General features: G+C 42.9%; 1 protein-coding gene across 2 annotated transcripts in view; it reads right to left on the bottom strand.

The window, feature by feature from the left end:
* LOC106592186 (protein unc-13 homolog C) overlaps positions 1-22,740 on the bottom strand; it is a 177,639-nt gene that overhangs the window by 130,802 nt on the left and 24,097 nt on the right. For both annotated transcript variants that reach the window (XM_045689345.1, XM_045689346.1), the window contains exons 3-7: positions 13,568-13,590; positions 12,540-12,589; positions 8,746-8,824; positions 2,703-2,708; positions 1,148-1,219 (exon numbers count right to left, since the gene is read on the bottom strand). In XM_045689345.1, the coding sequence (XP_045545301.1) occupies positions 1,148-1,219; positions 2,703-2,708; positions 8,746-8,824; positions 12,540-12,589; positions 13,568-13,590 (230 nt within the window). The remainder of the gene's footprint in view (positions 1-1,147; positions 1,220-2,702; positions 2,709-8,745; positions 8,825-12,539; positions 12,590-13,567; positions 13,591-22,740) is intronic.

Raw genomic sequence — 22,740 nt, 5'->3', positions numbered from 1 at the left:
AGGCAGTTAGATTTGAGTTTGTCATTTTAGGTGAACATTTAAAAAAAGGGGCGGATCCTTAAGAGGTTTACACAGGGGTTTTCAAAACTCTCCTCGGGGACCCCCAGCCATTATATTTATTTGAACAATTCTAAAACTATCACACCTGATTCAACTAGCCAACTAATTATCAAGACCTTGAATAGGTTAATCAGGTGAGCTAGTTCAGGGCTACAACATAATTCCTAAACATCTGAAGGTCCCTGGGGAGAGGTTTGAAAACCACTGAACTACACAACTGTAATACAGTAAACTACATTACTGTAATAACAATATAATGAACATGACTTTGACAGTGTAATAACGTTACCTACAAACGTTATACGTTAACGTAATAGTTACCTACAATAATGCCAATTTCTGTGATAGACTGTATTGTGATAGACAGCATTACTGGTACGGCATTAGTGATATTAGGAAATGTAGCATCCCATCCAACTATCTTTATTTATTTAGTGGGAGGAGAGGAATGGAGGGAGGGAAGGAGATGAGGATTGCAATCAATTAAAGCAGAAAGCTCTGGAGGTCAGCGGAAAGGAAAACAAATTCTCCCTTCATCGATTAAGATGTCTCTCTCGCTCTCTCTTTCTGATTCTTGTACAGCACAGCACAGCAGTGTTTATCATTAAGCAGATTGTCTCTCAGCAGCATTACTCTCTACCTGTTCATTCCTACTGTACTGACAAGCTAATATAGCTCATCTACTCTCTACAGTGATGAAACAGCCTAATCTAGTCATTTAGTCTGACCATATCTATCTTCTAGCTGGACACTTCCTGGACAGTTCCAGTACAATGCCATGCAGCTCTTGTGACATTCATCTCTGAACACACACTTGTGGACGGACACAATGAAAGCCTCCCCCCACCCACAAACACACACACACACACACACACACACACACACACACACACACACACACACACACACACACACACACACACACACACACACACACACACACACACACACACTCACTCACTTCCTCAAACCGTGGCAGTGCTTTTGCCTTTATGCATGGCCATCACATTAGTCCCTCCCCCTTTTTACCCCTGGGTGATCTGATTGTCCAGTGATTTACATGCAGGCAGTGAGTGGGGCGACCTACCAGGTCCTCATTGTTCAGGGTCGATCTAGTCACCAGGGCGAACGAGATGCCTGCCTTTCGAGCAGCGAGAGTCTGGGAAAGAGAGAGAGAGAGAGAGAGAAAGAGAGACAGAGAGAGGGGGAGTAGACAGAGCGAAAGAGAGAGAGAGGGGGGGAGTAGACAGAGAGAGAGATAGAGGGGGGAGTAGACAGAGAGAGAGAGAGAGAGGAGGTGTAGACAGAGAGGGAGAAAGATAGAGAGCGAGTGAGAGGAAGAGAGAGAGAGAGAGGAGGTGTAGACAGAGAGGGAGAAAGATAGAGAGCGAGGGAGAGGAAGAGAGAGAGAGAGACAAGAAAATACTAAATTAATGCAACTAAGAACCATGACACAATATTAATAATCAAACGAAGTGGTTTTCTAGCACTGCAATAGGATTGTCACTGTCCTTTAGAAGCAGGGCCATGGGGGGGGGGGGTCATGCTGAACTTGACTATCGTGTCACTGTGGTATCTGCCATACAAATAACTGTCTGCTCCTCACTTTCAGCCGGTCTCTATAGTTGTAGAGCAAGAATCAGGATGCATTCCCAAGGATGCCATATTTCCTGTGTAATGTACAGTATTTTGACCTGAGCACTATGGGAGCTGCTCAAAAGTAGTGTACTCTATAGGAAATAGGGTGCCATTTGGAGTCAGCTCAGAGAGATTAGCCCTGTCTATATCTAATCAGTTAAACCTTACTGGAGCAAAGAGATCAAACTCATCTTCAACTACTAAATGAGTTTTGTTTCTGTGCATATCTGACATGGATTCATGACTGTGTAAGATAAACAAAATGACAGAGATAGACACAGACAGAGACAGAGAGAGAGAGAGAGAGAGAGTAGAGAGAGAGAGAGAGAGAGAGAGAGAGAGAGAGAGAGAGAAGAACCAGCACTTTCTCAGTTTGTCTGGTCTGGGGCTTCTCTGTTTGTTGATTGGTTAATCTAGTTTGTTGAATCAGCCTGTGCACAGCCAGCCCTATCTATGCTCTCTCTGGCCTCTGGCTCTCCTTTGGGGACACTGACTGAGGCAAAAAAGACTACGGTGTCACAAACTAATCTTTGTCTTGTTCGCCGCCATAACAGCCAGACCAACTGAGAAGATAAGAGATGGAGCAACAAAATAATAGTCTTCACGTCCCGGCCCCAGCCATCACAGACCCTCACGGGAGTAGACCTGGGTTCAAATGCTATTTGAAATCTTTCAAATATTTTGACCGTTTTCTTTAGTCTTTCTGGAGTGTAAGCTGGTCGGGGAATGGGGTTAGGAATTTTGGGACTATTCTATCGGTCCATTAAGCCATGCAAGCTCAATCAAGCACAGATCAACTATTTACAAATTATTTCAAATAATGTTTGAACACAGGTCTGTCACAGAAACACAGCTCTCTGTCCGATTCAGACATCTCAGGATGTCTACTACAAAGAATATACCTCTAGCGAGCTTCTTGTTAATTATCAAGGATGTAACAATAAGTGAAGACAGAGAGATATATTTTGTATAATGTTATTATTTTGTAAAGGGCTCTGACTTACCATAGCCTGATGGTTTCCACAGATGCAATGAAAAGAAAAAGCAAGAGATGCAATTAGAGGCTGTCTGTCTGGCAGGCAGACATGGGCATTATCTCAAATGGCACCCTATTCCGCATAAAGCGCACTACTTTTGCCCAGACTCTATAAGGATCTGGCCTATTGTCTATATAGTGCATTACTTTTGACTAGGTCCCATAGGGCTCTGGTCAAAAGTAGTGCACTCTTTAGGTAATAGGGTGCCAGGGCCGATAGTAGTGCACTATAAAGGGAAAAGGATGCCATTTCAAACGACGCCCTGATGTCACACAGAGAATAGCCACAGCATGGTTGAACTGAGAGCTTAATAGCTAAGACACTCTGTGACATGCATTACAAGTCAGCTCTATGGAACAATTCATCTCAGTCAAATAGAGTTCTACAATCTATAGAATCATATTCTTTACATGCATTAAACATTACAGAATTGCACCCATGCTTGGTATTTGTAGTGTTGGTCTAGGTACATGTATAGGTCCAGGTGTTTTGTTTCCTGACCACATGACCTGACCAGGAACAAAACTACAGCTAGCTACAGTGAGGGAAAAAAGTATTTGATCCCCTGCTGATTTTGTACGTTTGCCCACTGACGAAGAAATGATCAGTCTATAATTTTAATGGTTGGTTTATTTGAACAGTGAGAGACAGAATAACAACAAAAAATCCAGAAAAACGCATGTCAAAAATGTTATAAATTGATTTGCATTTTAATGAGGGAAATAAGTATTTGACCCCCTCTCAATCAGAAAGATTTCTGGCTCCCAGGTGTCTTTTATACAGGTAACGAGCTGAGATTAGGAGCATACTCTTAAAGGGAGTGCTCCTAATCTCAGTTTGATACCTGTATAAAAGACACCTGTCCACAGAAGCAATCAATCAATCAGATTCCAAACTTTCCACCATGGCCAAGACCAAAGAGCTCTCCAAGGATGTCAGGGACAAGATTGTAGACCTACACAAGGCTGGAATGGGCTACAAGACCATCGCCAAGCAGCTGGTGAGAAGGTGACAACAGTTGGTGTGATTATTCGCAAATGGAAGAAACACAAAATAACTGTCAATCTCCCTCGGCCTGGGGCTCCATGCAAGATCTCACCTCGTGGAGTTGCAATGATCATGAGAACGGTGAGGAATCAGCCCAGAACTACACGGGAGGATCTTGTCAATGATCTCAAGGCAGCTGGGGCCATAGTCACCAAGAAAACAATTGGTAACACACTACGCCGTGAAGGACTGAAATCCTGCAGCGCCCGCAAGGTCCCCCTGCTCAAGAAAGCACATATACATGCCCGTCTGAAGTTTGCCAATGAACATCTGAATGATTCAGAGGACAACTGGGTGAAAGTGTTGTGGTCAGATGAGACCAAAATGGAGTTCTTTGGCATCAACTCAACTCGCTGTGTTTGGAGGAGGAGGAATGCTGCCTATGACCCCAAGAACACCATCCCCACCGTCAAACATGGAGGTGGAAACATTATGCTTTGGGGGTGTTTTTCTGCGAAGCGCATTAAGGTCCTGGAGTGGCCTAGCCAGTCTCCAGACCTTAATCCCATAGAAAATCTGTGGAGGGAGCTGAAAGTTCAAGTTGCCAAACATCTGCCTCGAAACCTTAATGACTTGGAGAAGATCTGCAAAGAGGAGTGGGACAAAATCCCTCCTGAGATGTATGCAAACCTGGTGGTCAACTACAAGAAACGTCTGACCTCTGTGATTGCCAACAAGAGTTTTGCCACCAAGTACTAAGTCATGTTTTGCAGAGGGGTCAAATAGTTATTTCGCTCATTAAAATGCTAATCATTTTATAACATTTTTGACATGCGTTTTTCTGGATTTTTTTGTTGTTATTCTGTCTCTCACTGTTCAAATAAACCTACCATTAAAATGATAGACTGATCATTTCTTTGTCAGTGGGCAAACGTACAAAATCAGCAGCGGATCAAATACTTTTTTCCCTCATTGTATCACCGCTAGCGCCCAGAGTCTTTCCTGGTCATGGCTTGTGGTCTGGGAAGAACTCCTGGCCCCATCTCTGTAGGATGAAGCATTTCATCATAATATTTCCGCTGTCACTTCTGCACGTTAGTTAGTCTGGTAGACACACCAACAGACGAACACCAAACAGGACAAACAGGTACACGCAGGTGCAGGTACGTTTACAGTGACGCCAGTTGGACTTTACACCACTGACTTATACACAGTACACTAACTAACATGTACATTACATAGTAACATTAATATCCACTAAACAAGAGTGTCGGGAGAAGATAGATAGATATAGTTAGATAAATATCCTTATACTAGGGCATTAGTAGGCAACCCTGGTCCTGGAGTGCCACAGGCGCTTCATGTTTTTCATTTAACCAACCTGGAAGACCAGGTGTGTAATGGTTTTAGGCAATCACTGAACTGATCAGTTAGCTCAGTTGGTCAGGTGAGGTGCCTAGTTGGAACAGAATCCTGCAGTACCTGCAACACTCCAGGAACAGGGTTGTCGACCCCTGTGCTAGAGGAGAGCCTGGTGCCACATCTGCATGTGCTCTAGCCAACTCCCATGAAGTCTGTTGTCATGGCCACCATACACACACAGTATACAGTATGTTATGTTGGCTAAAGCACATACAGGTCTGGACCAAATTGATATTAGAGGAGCTTACGTTACAGATTTATAGGAAAATGCAGACATGGACAGCTGACAATATTGACTCAGTCTTTACCATCATCTAGCCCGGGGGTGGCCAATCCTTCTCCCGGAGAGCTGCTGCAGGTGCAGGCTTTTGCTCCAGCCCTGCTCAAGCTAACACACCACATTCAGCTAATCGAAGGTGCCGATGAGGCAGCTGATTAGTGGAATCAGGTGTGTTGGAGCAGGGCTGGAGTAAAAAACAGTGGGCAAAGTTGGTTGATATGATGCCATCCTTACAACCAGTTTACAACCAAAACAACCTTGGTTGTAATATAGTTGTAATGATGTCATATTGGTTTAAATTACATCACAATAACCAGTTTGGTTGTAATCTTGTTTTATTGAAACAATTTCAAAGATTTATTCCACTGGAAAAAAAGTACTTGTTGTAATATGCTTGTAATTACGTCACGCTGATTGAAATGATGTCATTACACCCAGTTTATAACCTTTCAACGAGTTTTGCCCACTGGGATACCCAACCTAACCTCTTGATGTAAATGTGTCTTTATATGTAGAATAAACGTGCAGACAACACATTTCCCCCTTTCCTACAAGGTCGTGCCCTGCACACATTTTCGCCTGGAGGTTGGGTTGGGGAAGCCTGCATGCCCAGTAGGTCTCCAGCCAGCGGGCTGTCCGGCCCAGGTCTAGCCATGTCAACAGCCCAGCTATGGTAAAGATCCATGGGGCATCCATGACCATGGTGTTGTGTTGGTTCAGCCATGTTTGGGGCAGCCATGGGTTCTGTAAGCAGGGGGATGTCACCTCTACATGAACCCAGAGTGTTGATGTAGGTGTAAGTGGTCAACATGCACCGCTATTCTGCTCGGGTTGCTGCAGGCATTATCAAGTAACAATATAATCTGAGTCAGGCATTACTAGTACATATTAAAACCCTGAGTTCGGATGTTACTGAGTGTGGAGATATTTATGGTTAGCTAAGAAGTCATTTTAAATATCTATTTAAATGTAAATATGTTTTGCATCCCACTGTGATTGGTGGGGATCCCTCCTGTCCCAGCCAATCAGATCGCTGTTGCTGCCCTGAAGCAATCCCACAGCCAATGGGGGACATCGACAGAGGAGAGACATGAGAGGGGGGACCAATTAGAACAGTGATTACTGACTTCATCCGGGGGGGGGTAAAAAGTTCTTCTTACAGTGTTGCTTTTACAATGATTTAAAAGCCTCAGAACAGTTAAATCAGAAGTCAATGAAGTCCTCAGATATATTTTTGGGTTGAGTTGTCAACATTTCAAATAATATGACTTAATTGTCTTGTTCGTTCAACTCCTGCCTGCCAAGCAGTTAAAATATCAAAGTTTGAGCTTGGAGGGTTCGCCTGAAATCTGACAACTCACTGAAAAATATCCCCCATAGCTGTTATGGGTCTGTGTAAGGAATGGCAAATATCAAATATCCACTCAAAACCCCAGAAACAACAACGACAACCTCATACTCACCAAGACATTGTTGGTTATTAATTTTCATGAGAAATATGGACAAATACAGCATCAACTCATGTTCTTCACTGTGTTATAAACAGTTATCAGAAACTATATAAGCCTTAAATTACCATCAAGCTAATATATTATAATTTCTACAAGATGTACTTTTTCGCCAGGAATGAAAGTGAAATATTGTACTTGGATACTAAGAGCTCAGAGTATGTGTTTCATAAAATTCCCTTTATGGTTATTATGATCTATGTTAAAGGTTATATTGTATGTATAATATCTCAATAGGGTGGTAAGAAATCGAACCTGATATGGAAGATAATATATGATGAATCATGAAAACAGACACTGAAGCACAAGAAAGACACTACTACTCCTACGACCACTACTGCTACTACTACAACAACAACTACTACTTCTACTACTACTACTACTACTACACTGCTACTACTACTGCTACTACTACTACTATACTGCTACTACTACTGCAGTGCTGCTACTACTACTACTACACTGCTACTACTACTATTACTACACTGATGCTACTACTACTACTAATACCACTACAACAACTACTACTACATTGCTACTACTACATTGCTACTACTACTACTACTACTACACTGCTACTACTACTACTACTACTACTACTACTACTACTGCTGCTGCTAATACAACTACTACTACTACTACTCCTACTGCTGCTGCTACTAATACACTGCTACTACTGCTGCGTCCACTAGTACTACTACTACTACTACTACTACCACTACTACTACACTGCTACTAGTACTACTACAACTGCTGCTGCTAATACAACTACCACTACTACTATTACTACTATTGCTAGTAATACAATGCTACTACTGCTACTACTGCTACTACTGCTACTACTACTACTACTGCTGCTGCTGCTATTACAACTACCACTACTACTAACTACTACTACTACTACTACTACTACTACTACTACTACTACTACTACTACTACTACTGCTGCTGCTGCTGCTACTACTACTACTGCAACAACATCTAGTACTACAACTACTATTGACTGCCCTACTACACAAGTATTACTACCTACTGACTGAACTAACAGAGAAACCATACAACCAGGGTTGGGGTCCATTACATTTCAATTCATTTAATTTAGGTGATTCATTGATATTCAAAACTAGAAAAATCCTTATTGAACGTAAATAGGGACTGAATTGGAAAGGAATTGGCGCCAACCCTATCCCAGCATGGTAGACTGCACTAACACATTGTGTTCCCCAAATGGCACCCTATTCCCTTTACGATGCACTACTTTATAGTTCACTATAAAGGGAATAGGGTGCAATCTGTGATGAAGCCATTGGTAAGACTGTAGACTACTCTACCACATCATTAATATTCCATAAATTGCAATAAAGTATGGGCCTCAGTTCTCTGGGCCTCACGATATGTTCACACAAAGCAAACTGTACAATCCCATCAATATGATTAAACACGCTGGCGTTCAATAACACTGCTCTCTCTTTCTCCACTAACTAACTGTAGAATGACTTACGACAGGCTAGCAGTTATATTTCACATCCGATCCGTTCCAAATGGCACCCTACTCCCTTTCTAGTGAACAAATTTTGACCAGGGTCCACAGGGGACCGGTCAAAAATAGTGCACTCTGTAGGGCATAGTGTGCCCTTTGAGACACACTCATACTCATACAACACAGCAGACTCCAATGGCAGGCAGGGGAACAACAACACAACCCCAGCTTCTCTGCTGTGCTGTCGTTTCTGTAATGTAGAAACAGTCAGACAGACCCACCAACCTGCCATAATATAACTCACACAGAACCTTGTTGAGGCAGATAACTCACCAGGTCTCGGACAATAGGTAAGGTCCTCTTGCGGCGTAAATCTGGCATGCTGTCAATGCCATAAAGAATGCAGCCAGCTCTGTTGGAAGCAGACAGGTTTAAGGCCTATTAATATCATAATAATGCCGTGTAGAGGGGGGCACTACCAGGCTAAACAGGGGAATGGTGATTTACAAGGGCTGGCTAACACACAAGTCATACCTCAAGCTCCTTTCTCTCGCTACAGGTTTCCCTGCTACCCTGCCTGACCAGAGGGCCCAGGCTAGGGGTATTCTGGCCAGGGATAGCCGATCTCTCTCTCTCTGTCTCTCTCTCTCTCTCGCTGTCTGTCTGCGTCTCTCTTTCTCTCTTTCTCTCTCTCTCTCTCGCTGTCTGTCTGCGTCTGTCTTTCTCTCTGTCTGTCTGTCTGTCTGTCTGTCTGTCTGTCTGTCTGTCTGTCTGTCTGTCTGTCTGTCTGTCTGTCTGTCTGTCTGTCTGTCTGTCTGTCTGTCTGTCTGTCTGTCTGTCTGTCTGTCTGTCTGTCTGTCTGTCTGTCTGTCTGTCTGTCTGTCTGTCTGTCTGTCTGTCTGTCTGTCTGTCTGTCTGTCTGTCTGTCTCGTCTCTCTCTCTCTCTCTCTCTCTCTCTCTCTCTCTCTCTCTCTCTCTCTCTCTCTCTCTCTCTCTCTCTCTCTCTCTCTCTCTCTCTCTCTCTCTCTCTCTCTGACACATTCAGCAGGTGAGAGGAGACACTTGTCAAAACTGACAGGACACTACTGGGAGCTGGCGAGAGCAGCTTTAAATAGTACTGACCAGGTGTGTGTGTGTGTGTGTGATATGTTAATGTATGAGTCAATGTTTCTGTGCTGAAACAGACTTGTTAATGTTTGTCTGTCTGTGTCCGTGTGTGCATTCATGTGTGTGGTGCAACTAACTCTCACAGTCTCACGTGAGAATTAAATGTTCATCCATGTTTCTGAGAGGCTGGGTGGAGAGAGACTGGGGGAGAGTGCCTGGGGTAGAGAGACTGGGTGGAGAGACTGGAGGAGAAGGGTTGGGGGAGAGAAGTTGGGGGAGAGAGACTGGGTGGAGAGAGACTTGGTGGAGAGAGACTGGGGGAGAGAGACTGGGTGGAGAGAGACTTGGTGGAGAGAGACTGGGGGAGAGTGCCTGGGGTAGAGTGCCTGGGTGGAGAGACTGGAGGAGAAGGGCTGGGGGAGAGAAGTTGGGGGAGAGAGACTGGGTGGAAAGAGGCTGGGGGAGAGAGACTGGGTGAGAGAGGCTGGGTGGAAAGAGACTGGGTGAGAGAGGCTGGGTGGAAAGATACTGGGGGAGAGAGACTGGGTGAGAGAGGCTTGGGAAGAGACTGGGGAGAGAGACGGTGTAGACAAAGACTGGAGCAGAGAGGCTGGCTGGAAAGAGATTGGAGGAGACCAGCTGGGGGAGAGAGGCTGGGGAGAGAGGCTGGGGAGATAAACTGGGGCGAGAGACTGGGGAAAGAGACTGGGGGAGAGAGACTGGGTGGAGAGAGACTGGGTGGAGAGAGACTTGGTGGAGAGAGACTGGGGGGGAGTGCCTGGGGTAGAGAGACTGGGTGGAGAGACTGGAGGAGAAGGGTTGGGGGAGAGAAGTTGGGGGAGAGAGGCTGGGTGGAAAGAGACTGGGGGAGAGAGACTGGGTGAGAGAGGCTGGGTGGAAAGAGACTGGGTGAGAGAGGCTGGGTGGAAAGATACTGGGGGAGAGAGACTGGGTGAGAGAGGCTTGGGAAGAGACTGGGGAGAGAGACGGTGTAGACAAAGACTGGAGCAGAGAGGCTGGCTGGAAAGAGATTGGAGGAGACCAGCTGGGGGAGAGAGGCTGGGGAGAGAGGCTGGGGAGATAAACTGGGGCGAGAGACTGGGGAAAGAGACTGGGGGAGAGAGACTGGGTGGAGAGAGACTTGGTGGAGAGAGACTGGGTGGGGAGAGACTGGGTGGAGAGTTACTGGGTGGAGAGAGGCTGGGTGGAGAGAGTCTGGATGGAGAGAGTCTAGATGGAGAGAGGCAGGGGAGAGAGACTGGGCAGAGAGGCTAGGGTAGAGAGGTTGCGGTAGAGAGACTAGGGGGAGAGACTGGGGGGAGAGACTGGGGGTGAGAGACTGGGGAGGAGACACTGGGGGGGAGAGACTGGGGGAGAGACTGGGGAAGAAAGGCTGGGGGAGAGAGGCTGGGTGTAGAGCGACTGTGGGAGAGAGGCTGGGGGAGAGAGACTGGGGGAGAGAGACTGGGGAAGAGGCGGGAGGACAGAGAGAAAAGCTGGGCCACGTCAGAGTCAGGGACTGGGCTGGGGGAGAGAGGCTGGGTGGAGAGAGAAAGGGGGACTGGGAAAAGCTCTAAAAAGAGCTCTTACTAGAGCGTATGTATTATAGATTTTGTGACAGCCTTAACAATGGTTTTCCCCTGACAATAACTATCTAGAGCACCCGTCTTGATTTTGGGACACAGCCAATGACTTCCTGGTGTAAGTAAATACTGTATAACTGAAGTTGCTAGTGCCTCTCTAGTTAAGTGTAGGCTAAGTGGAGTGAAGTTTGGACTGGCTGTCTAAGGGTGAGGATGGAAGGCCTGAGGGTTCAGGACCAAATTACAGCTCTCTCCCCCAAAGCTCCGATGTGTTAATCAGCTGCCCACCGAGACATTAAGCAGTCTGCTTCAGCACAGAAACAATGACTCATACATCAACACACACACATAGAGAGAGAGAAACACACAGTCAAGCAAGCACACAGCACAAACAAACAAACTCACAGACCCACAGTATATCAACACACATACTATGTGTGCAGTATGCCAGCCAATGACGGAATGAGTGAGAGAGAGAGAGAGAGAGAGAGAGAGAGAGAGAGAGAGAGAGAGAGAGAGAGAGAGAGAGAAAGAGAGAAAGCTGAGGGGTGAATAAACTGAATGATCTGAAGAACAAATGTACAAGTTAGGGAGAAGGAATTTTTACATTTACATTTACGTCATTTAGCAGACGCTCTTATCCAGATCGAGGAATAGAATCAAAACAGTCCTACCAATCTAGAGCAGACCCGACCCAGACCCAGACCAAGGGTTGGTGTTCTGCTAAAGTAGAACTTTATTTATTTTAACAATATAGTGTGCATCCCAAATGGCACCCTACACTCTTAGAAAAAAGGCTTTCAAAAGTGTTCTTTGGCTGTCCCGATAGGTGAACCCTTTTTGGTTCCAAGTAGAACCCTTTCCATGTAAAACCCTTTCTGTGGAATGGGTTTTACATGGAAGCCAAAAGATTTCTACCTGGAACCAAAAAGGGTTCTTCAAATAGTTCTCCTATGGGAACAGCTGAAGAACGCTTTTAGGTTTTAGATAGCACCTTTTAATCTAAGAATGTATTCCTTATACAGTGGACTACTTTTGTCGAGGGCCCATATGGCTCTGGTCAAAAGTAGTGCACTATGGAATAAGGTGGCATTTGGGTCACCCCCCTAGATGCACACCTCTCGTAGAACATTGAAGTGCTTCAATTTACAAATTCAGTTTGTTCATGGACAGAACATTAACTGTCAAACACCGATTTGAATATAGTTGCTCTCTTGCAGTTGTACGGCTGCATGGGTTGTGGAAAGAAATAACTATTTTAGCTATGCAGACTTTGGGAAACCCTTCCATGTTTAGTCGATGTGAACGTCCCAAATGGTACCCTATTCCCTATATAGTACACTACTTTTGACCAGAGCCAATAGGTCTCTAATCAAAAGAAGTGCACTATATAGGAAATAGGGTGCCATTTGGGACAGCCAGAAGTCACTCACTCACCCTCCGACAGCCTGTAGGCCCAGTACTTTGGGATCCAGCACATTGAGAGGCTGCAGAGAGAAGAGAAGTACAACATCACACAGCTAAACATACTGTGGCATGGAACCATTCACAAACACACTCATACACAGCAAACACACACACACACACACAGACACACAACACACACACACACACACACACACACACACAGCAAACACACACAACAGAAAACAAAAGCCCAATTTGGAAAAGTACTGTCCATCTGGGGGTCAGATCAGGACAGAAGTATTAAAGAAATAAACTACAGAGGGAGGAGAGGAGAGTCGAAGCTGTATGTGTGTGTGTGTTTGCTGTGTGTGTGTGTGTGTGTGTGTGGAGAGTACAGGGGCAGGGAATGGAGATTCCCCTCAGGGCAAGTTGAGAATTATTCCATTTCAATGTGATTTCCTGAGCTGGTATTCAACAGTAAGACAATAGAATGTGTCGTTCGTGGTGCTCAGGGCCACAATTTGTTTTATAACACTTCATCCTCTCTGATCCCTTCCCCACCTAAACACAAACACACACACAAAACAAACATACATTTGGAAACGGACGCAAGCACACACAGAATCGACGCACACACGTGCACACAGACACACAGATAGACACACACACACAGTACTGAATACAAGACGTTACCACCCAAATCATTCAGAAAGAGAAGGGATAGAGGAACATAAACAATCAACAGTAAATGTCCACAAGGCACATGTAGCACTTTCAAATGCAACTATGACATGGTCACACACACACACACACACACACACACACACACACACACACACACACACACACACACACACACACACACACACACACACACACACACACACACACACACACACACACACACACACACACACACACCCCACACACACACACACACACACACACACACACACACACACACACACACACACACACACACACACACACACACACACACATGGAAGGAGGGAAGTCATGTGGGTCTACATGAATTTGATTAAACAATGATTTTAAACCTTGTTGTGTGGTGGAGGTTTTTCTGAAAAGAGAAAGAAGGAAAGAAGCACAGGAAGTTAGACAGGAGCTTCTTAAACAGTCTGAAACTAGATACAATAATACAGTATATGTGGTTCTGTCTCTAAATACATACAGTATCATACATGTGTACAGTCCCATAACTAGATACAATACCATGTGGTTCAGTCTGGTCTCTAAAATGAGTTCAGTTCCTAACAGAATAGACATAGTACTAGATATAGTACTACATATAGCACTATATGATCCAGTGCTATAGATGTGGTTCAGTTCAGTCTCTTACTACAGTACATAGATACAGCCATATCTGGTGGTGGTCCTGTTGCTCAGTTACTAGAGCTTTGTGATTTATGTCTATAAATGAAAAGCGCTCTACAAATGCAATTTATTATTATTATTATCATTTTTATTATTATCATTAGCAGCAACGCCAAGGTCGGAGGTTCACTTCCTGCAGGGGTCACAAACGCATAATAAAAATACATGCACTCACTGGAATGGAAATCCCTTTGGATAAAACATCTGCTAAATGATATTGGTATACAGGGATAAACATATTTCAGTACTATAGAGATGTTTCAGTACAGTATTTTTTACTTCAGTTTTTCCCAACAAATGTATACAGACAGAGTCAGTTTGTGCTGGAGGGATAGTAACTATGAATAGACACATACGGTACTGTAACACAGTGAAATAATCCAGTTTCTGCCCCATACAATGTACAATAGAAATACCTATGGACAATATACTGAATTAGCTGGAGTCACACCAATGTACAATGTACTGAATTAACTGGAGTCATACCAATATGCAATGTATTATATGGAGGAATGACAATACAATACACTAATACATGGACTGATACTGTAAGTTATTTAGCAGATGTGAACTCTGAAATTCTGTTAGATATGGTGTTGATGATAGTGTTTTTAATAATGCAGTGCACTGCATATTTAACTGACAGAAAATTATTGGCGGTCCCTCCATAACCCTAAAGTAAACTACAAACTTTCCTTAAATAAACAGGGCTACAGCGGACAGTGTCCTACATGTTGAACCGTTGATGATAATGTTTTAGTCTTAAAGAGATAGCGCTACACAGTACAGGGCAGTGTAATGACTTCACTATTGATCTGCCACTGATAAGTGTCAGCATAATCAAGATCAAATACTGCCACACATAAAAAACAACACTTGTGATATACTAGGACTAAGTCCTCCAGCAGCATTGACAGAGAGGTAGTGATACATTGTTGCATCCCATTGCCACCCTATTTCCCATATAGTGCACTGCTTTTGGTCAGGGCCCATAGGTGCCAATTGGGATGGAGTCACTGTGTGAACTAGCATTGTTTACAGAAGGCAGGTCAGCGCTAGCTGCCACTGAGAGACCTCTGTCATCACCGTACAGGAAACCCCAGACTCTGAACACACTAGGAAACTATAGATCAGGAAAGAGTTCAAACATAACAATGGAAATGCCATGGAAATGCCACACACTTGTCCCTCATGGGGGATAGATAAAAAATCTCCTCATTGTCGCCCATAAAAGTTAGCCTATACATTTAAGCTATTGTTTAATTAAGAGTATTTCACACTATGTTGGTAAAAATGAGCATACAATGTTTGTATATGTGTCAACCCCATTACATGTTAATGTCATTGTCACCAATCAACTGCATTACATATAAAAACGACTGCAAATACCACCACCAATTTCTATATGGCTAGCTTATCGAAACGGGAGTCGGCATTTAGCATGTTTTTTTTCTAAACCTGAAAAGACAACTTCTAAATATTATGCAGCATGCAAATCAGATTGTATTAACCATATTGTGGGCCTGTTAGAACACATTAATCATTACAGATTTGACTAATATCCACTTTGTTAATCATCTTTTTTGAATGGTTGCCAATGACAGCATCCTTGTTCTATCCCCTATGGTCTGCCTTCCATTGATCTCTTCAGCACATGTAAATAATACATTTTGAAACAACCTGCTAGCCCCAACACTGGACTCAATGTACCTCTTTAGCCATGTTAAGATCAGTGAAGCTGCTATGATAGGTACAGCTACTGTAACATAGGAAAAACTAATGCATGTCTGCCAAGTATACAGGTACAGCTAAGATACAGTAGGTGCAGCAAATCTAGATACAGCTAAAATACAATCTGTCTAGCAGCAAATCTGGAAACAAATCACAGCTAGCATAGGTTCAGCTAAGATGCAGGAAATCTAGGTGCCACTAAAAGCTAAGGCAAATCTGGGTAAGTTCTAGCAAGGTCCGGCTATGCCACTGAGACATGTAATACAAAGACGTTTTAAAAGGGTATAAAAAAGACCCACATAAATCACTGGAAAGGAAACAAAACATAATCGATTTTTAAGAGGAAAGCTGGTTATGTTGTCAGCAACCTCATTGAGATAACAGTAAATCCAGCTAGTCAGATGCAGAGGAACACTTATGGTCACACAGGGCATTGATCTGAAGTCAGTGAAGCAACTAGCCTGCTGCAAGCTAACAGTTTAACTAGGAGGCCTAGCAAGCTGCAAGCTAACCATCACCAAGCTCGACCCCTCCAAACACCTCTAATTGTATTCGTTACGTACACAGTTTACAGCAGGCATAAAAGGTGCAGTGAAATGCTTGCATACTAGCCTCAACATTGCAGTACAATAACAATCAAGTCACAAAAAAATAACAAGTAATTAGAGGAAGGTAGCATGCATAGTAATAAAACAGATATGTACACAATAGGATATACAGTATACATTATGAATATGCTAAGTATGACTGTGTTACAAATATAAAGTGGATCGTGTCTTGGTCGCACAGTGGAATAAATAGACTATAATACAACAGAGCATGGTCATGGAGGGCATTGATCCAAAGTCAGTGAAGCAGTTAGCCTGCTGCGAGCTAACAGTTTAACTATGAGGCCTGCAAGCTAACCATCAACAAGCACTGACCCTCCCCTGCAGGCTAACAATACAGTATGACCAGCAGCAAGCCTTCTGCAGGCTAACAATACAGTATTACTAGCAGCTAGCCTTGATGCAGGGTAACAATACAGTATGACCAGCAGCTAGCCATCTGCAGGCTAACAATATAACCAGAAGCTAGCCTGCTTCAGGCTAGTAATATAATCATGTACTGAAGCTCTTCCCATTAGGAGCCTTAGGTTTTACGCCAAATTCTCCATCCCACACCCGCACAATTCCAGTCATAGATTTAAAAGCATTGGATTGGTTTAAAAATTGGCTGGAGGGAGTCCATGACGGGAAGTGTGCAATTCCACACTTCAGAATAGTCTGCTGCAGGCTGACAATATAAACAGGTAGGCCTACTGACCCCTCCCACCAGGGTCTGTGAGGCCAACACACAGATAATCAAAAAAAGTAACAGAGAGAGGGGTGAGAGAGGGAGGAACTAGAATAGTAGAGGAAGAGAGAGAAGAAGGGAGCGAGGGGAGAGAAGAGAGAGAGGACGGAAGTGAGAGAGCGGAAGAGAAAATAAGAGAAAGAAAAGAGAAGAGAGTTATCTCATGACTCATCACACGTTCTCACGCTGATGACATTAAACATAATAACGATATTACAGAAACCATGATAAAACAAAGAAACAGATTCAGTGCACCATTGCATTAGTTATCGCTGGCGTACCGGACACCACCTTGTGGGACCTCCCGCACAAGGCAGGAGGTCCCACAAGCTCTGGGGACCATTGCACCTGTCATCAATGTCATTTTGACAGTAACCCTCCAAAAAGTAATTCATCAACTTTTTACTTTCCATGAGTACTAGGAAGCTAAGTGTTTGTTTCTTGGGCTTCAGGAATGTGACTGAAAACGTGCCTCAGGCCTTGAAAAGAAAGCATTTAAATGACTGCAAGTGTAAGGGGATATCGGTGAACAAATGTTGTGGTCAAGGCTACGACGGTGCCAGTGCAATGAGTGGAGCTTACTCAGGTGTTCAAAAGCTCATTTTAGACCGACAGCCTAATGCTTCTTAGTAGTTCTTTATGAGTTTTAGCTTAGAAAACAATCTCTCCGCAGTAGTAACAGTTACAGGGAGAGTAAAAACAGCTTGATTGCCATAGCAACATCAGGTAAACTGCAGGGGGGAGCGGTGCTTCAAATACAGCAGTTCTGCAACAGCTTTAATTGAGCCTCTCATTATCCTTAATTTCTGGCCTCAACACGTTATGAAAAGATATTCACTGTATAGGAAGCTCTGGGGTCAGGTAATCTGGATACTGGACAGTCAATAAATTGCCAGATGCAAACAAATGATCATCTTTAGCAGACAACAGTTCTTGAGGGCTTGAACAAAAAAAGCGGTTTGCGATTTCATTCGTACTAGTGAACCTGCGTTTGAGTTTTGGGGTTTCAATATCAACAGTCCCTTATCTCTGGTACATCTTGGCATGCATCATTCAAGACTAAATTGAAATTATGTGCAGCACAATGGAAATACAGAATAATGGAAAATGTCTCAGGAAAGACTCTCTATGTTGGCAATACTCAGTATGGAAAACAGTCCACAACCTGGACATACATGAGTAAAAACATTTGCACACAAATAAGGAAGACTTCAGGAGATCAGGGGAGTGTTTCAAGTTAGATTTCATTTGATTTCATTTAATTTACCTTGAATATTGCAGCCCATTTGTGTAGACTATTAGCCAGACAAAACCCGCTGAGTTCAACAATAAATAGTGGCTGAATTTATCCTCAAGTCGACAACTTTTTTCCTCATTGTTAGGCTATTTTATGTGTAATTTGTATCAAATATTTTTTATAAATAGCAGCTAAATATGGTATATAGCTATAGACAGTACACTGCATAAGGAAACAATCCCTAGTAAGCTAGTGTTTTGAGGGTGATTGACTGTATTATTTGGCATTAATAGACTGGTTTTACACACAACTACTTCTATCCAAGCTGGGAGAAAGAGCAAGGACGGCTCATGTCCTGCAGGTTCAAGTAGCCTATACAGGACAGTTATATTGGTAGCTGATTAGTATGCTGTGGCATCGAACAACTATCTTACAATCTGAAATGTTAGAATTTCCAACTTTAATTACTAAACAATTAATTACATTATTTCCACCAGCCAGCAGTCTAAAAATGGCAGCATTGCGATACCATGCGACACCATGCATAGCTTTGTGAAATGTTAGGTTTAACATGAGAAAGTGTGTGTGTGTGTGGGGGGGGTCCAGAGAAACTGTGTTATGCCAGTGCTAGTTATGAACAGTAGTCACGCCCTGTCAGTCTGAAGGCTTGTAGGATCTGTTGAGTGGTCGAACATGGCAGAAGTAGTGGCTATGTCCATAAATCTGTAGCTACTAAAAATTCAAGTGGGGCCTGCCCAGAATCAGTGGTTTCCCATAGGCTGCAGCACTCAAACTCTCTGCATCATGTAACACCATCACTAAAGGAGTCCAATTGCCTTTGGGATGCTTCCTCCTGTGTTGTGGCTGTGGCAGACAGAGGCAGGGAGACGGACTCAAAGCCTCAGCCATTTCCAGTGAGAGAGAAAGACAGAGTCAAAGCTATACGCCATTTTCCAGGAAGGGAGTGAGAGAGACTCAGAACTACAAACATTCTCAAGGAGGGAGGAAGACGCTCCATGTTAGCTCAGAATCCCTGTTGATAATCCCTCCCACAGCCTAAACCACTGGAACGTCTGCTGCCAGGGACAGACTGGGACCAGAAATCCAAACATACTAGCCCATGTTTACTGTGACGCCCCCATTATTAGCCAAATAATGATCATTCTGCGCATAAAAACCCAATTTAGACTGGCCCACTGATGCCTATAGATGGATCAGTCCATCTGGCATTTGCCTGACTGTCCTATGGCCAGTTCGTTTCTGACGACTACAGATCTGGAGCCAGGGCAGAGCCACAGAGCCAGTCAACTGAGAGTATTGGTATTTGAACAGCAATCTAGGCCCAGAGTTAGTAGGACCCCATCACATCAATTAACATAACAACACAACTCCCTCTCCTGCTTTCCTTTTTAATGCCACTTTATTTGCATTTTTTAGACACTCATAGAATGTGGCACAGTGTGCCAGGACCAGGGTCTGCCTTTCTCTGCCTCTCCCAGGAGAAACCATCCACAGCCAACAGTGGCAGCAGTAGTAGTAGAAAGAGGCTACAGTATACTACCATACAAAACTCATATAAATATTTTAAGCAAGGCTGACCTGGTTAAAGAATGCCCTTGGGAGCCCACATTAGCATCTCAATACAGTAGTGGTAGCTGTAACACTAACACTAACAATAACTGTAGCTGTAAATAACTGTAGCTGTATTCAAGCATATACAGTATAGTAGTAGCTGTAACACTAACACTAACAATATCTGTAGCTGTAAGTAGCTGTATTCATGCATATACAGTATAGTAGTAGCTGTAGCACTAACACTAACAATAACTGTAGCTGTAAGTAGCTGTAGCTATATTCATGCATATACAGTATAGTAGTAGCTGTAGCACTAACACTAACAATAACTGTAGCTGTAAGTAGCTGTAGCTGTATTCATGCATATACAGTATAGTAGTAGCTGTAACACTAACACTAACAATATCTGTAGCTGTAAGTAGCTGTAGCTGTATTCATGCATATACAGTATAGTAGTAGCTGTAGAAATAAAAATAGATTAGGCTTTTAGCAATTGCAAAATACATTTTAATTAGCAATAGCAAAATAATAAACAATAGCAAAATAACTAGCAATAGCAAAATAACTAGCAATGACAAAATAACAAGTAATAACAATAGCAAAATAACTAGCAATGACAAAATAACAAGTAATAACAATAGCAAAATGACTAGCAATGACAAAATAACAAGTAATAACAATAGCAGCAGCATTAGCTGTAGCTGTAGCCATATCTGAACTGGGTAAAATACAAGTGTCTAATACTTTACAATGCTTGAGGTGTGTTTGCTTTAGCTTGCCTGGTAATGAAACCAATTACTAAGGAATAGTGCCGAAGTGCAAAGCACCCCCCTGCTAAAAGATCAAGTCTTTGAAAATATGTACTGTATGTATTTATATTTAATATAATGTATCTATAATAAAGGGGTATGTTGTATCCTACATACCTTACCTAAGATATAGGTGTGAGTATGCTGTATCCATTAGCCTATACTGTATATTTCAGTTTGTTGTATCCAATATACTGTGTACATGATTTACTGCTGTATCTGTGCATGCTGTGTGTGTGTGTGTGTGTGTGTGTGTGTGTGTGTGTGTGTGTGTGTGTGTGTGTGTGTGTATATGTGTGTGTGTGTGTATATGTGTGTGTGTGTGTGTGTGTGTGTGTATGTGTGTGTGTGTGTGTGTGTGTGTGTGTGTGTGTGTGTGTGTGTGTGTGTGTGTGTGTGTGTGTGTGTGTGTGTGTGTGTGTGTGTGTGTGTGTGTGTGTGTGCATGCTGTGCTGTGAGTGTAGCCGTGCACTATAACTGCAACCACATGTTGGTCAAGAGCTTGTTCACTTTAAACAAGTGACAGGCTATTCCCCTGGTCCCGCCATAGCTCTGATTTAAAAACCTTTCTTCATTCCACTTAAAACAGTTCATTGTTTGCTTCACTAAATCAATAATAACCACTTATACAGACCGAGAAATCATTTTTCTTTGGCGATATGTTTGTCTGATTAAGCTTGCGGTTTTGTCTGCAAACCTGAGCTGCAGAAAAAAGCATTATTCCAGTAAGTGTAATCAGATTCACTAAATCATGTTTTTGAGGTGTAACAAAACAAATCTAATATTCACCTTAATCAAAATGAGCATTTTTAAGCGAAATAATAATATAATTTCTGCAGGTTTCATGAGATTCCAGCCATAGTCTAAGGTATACCGTCTGATTCATTTAGCAGATCCCAAAGGGGAAATGTAATAGCAGAGCAATAAGACAAATCATATTTTGACATTATTATCAAACTCTTAAAAGTGGGTCAATGTTCCACTAAAAGCATTGACGGAATTCACAAGAATAGACCTAGTTCACTAAATGGAAAGGGTAATGTGGAGAATAGGCCTAGTTCACTAAATGGAAAGGGTAATGTGGAGAATAGGCCTAGTTCACTAAATGGAAAGGGTAATGTGGAGAATAGACCTAGTCCACTAAATGGAAAGGGTAATGTGGAGAATAGGCCTAGTTCACTAAATGGAAAGGGTAATGTGGAGAATAGACCTAGTCCACTAAATGGAAAGGGTAATGTGGAGAATAGGCCTAGTTCACTAAATGGAAAGGGTAATGTGGAGAATCGATCTAGTCCACTAAATGGAAAGGGTAATGTGGAGAATAGACCTAGTCCACTAAATGGAAAGGGTAATGTGGAGAATAGGCCTAGTTCACTAAATGGAAAGGGTAATGTGGAGAATAGACCTAGTTCACTAAATGGAAAGGGTAATATGGAGAATAGACCTAGTCCACTAAATGGAAAGGGTAATGTGGAGAATAGGCCTAGTCCACTAAATGGAAAGGGTAATATGGAGAATAGACCTAGTCCACTAAATGGAAAGGGTGATGTGGAGAATAGACCTAGTTCACTAAATGGAAAGGGTAATGTGGAGAATAGACCTAGTCCACTAAATGGAAAGGGTAATGTGGAGAATATTTCTAGTTCACTAAATGGAAAGGGTAATGTGGAGAATAGACCTAGTTCACTAAATGGAAAGGGTAATGTGGAGAATAGACCTAGTCCACTAAATGGAAAGGGTAATGTGGAGAATAGGCCTAGTTCACTAAATGGAAAGGGTAATGTGGAGAATAGACCTAGTTCACTAAATGGAAAGGGTAATGTGTAGAATAGGCCTAGTTCACTAAATGGAAAGGGTAATGTGGAGAATAGACCTAGTTCACTAAATGGAAAGGGTAATGTGGCTCCAGGCATTGTAAACACCCACCACTTGAATTTGATGTTTAGTTTTTAGTTCATATTTCTAAGCTGTCAGAAACAGTGCGTTCTTTTGCTTTCATTGTCTGAATATCCCTGATGGTCGAAGGTAATGGATGGAAGTCATGTTGTTCGAGTCTGAGCTAATCTGATTGCATTGTTCCTGGAACATGGGTGTTGTACTGTTTTAGATGCATAAAATGTTCATGAGGAAGAGACATACTCACAAAAAT

Source organism: Salmo salar, chromosome ssa11, assembly GCF_905237065.1.
Source record: "Salmo salar chromosome ssa11, Ssal_v3.1, whole genome shotgun sequence".
Classification (NCBI taxonomy): domain Eukaryota; kingdom Metazoa; phylum Chordata; class Actinopteri; order Salmoniformes; family Salmonidae; genus Salmo; species Salmo salar.
The sequence above is the reverse complement of the archived record's forward strand: the minus strand, read 5'-3'. Positions and strand labels throughout refer to the sequence as shown.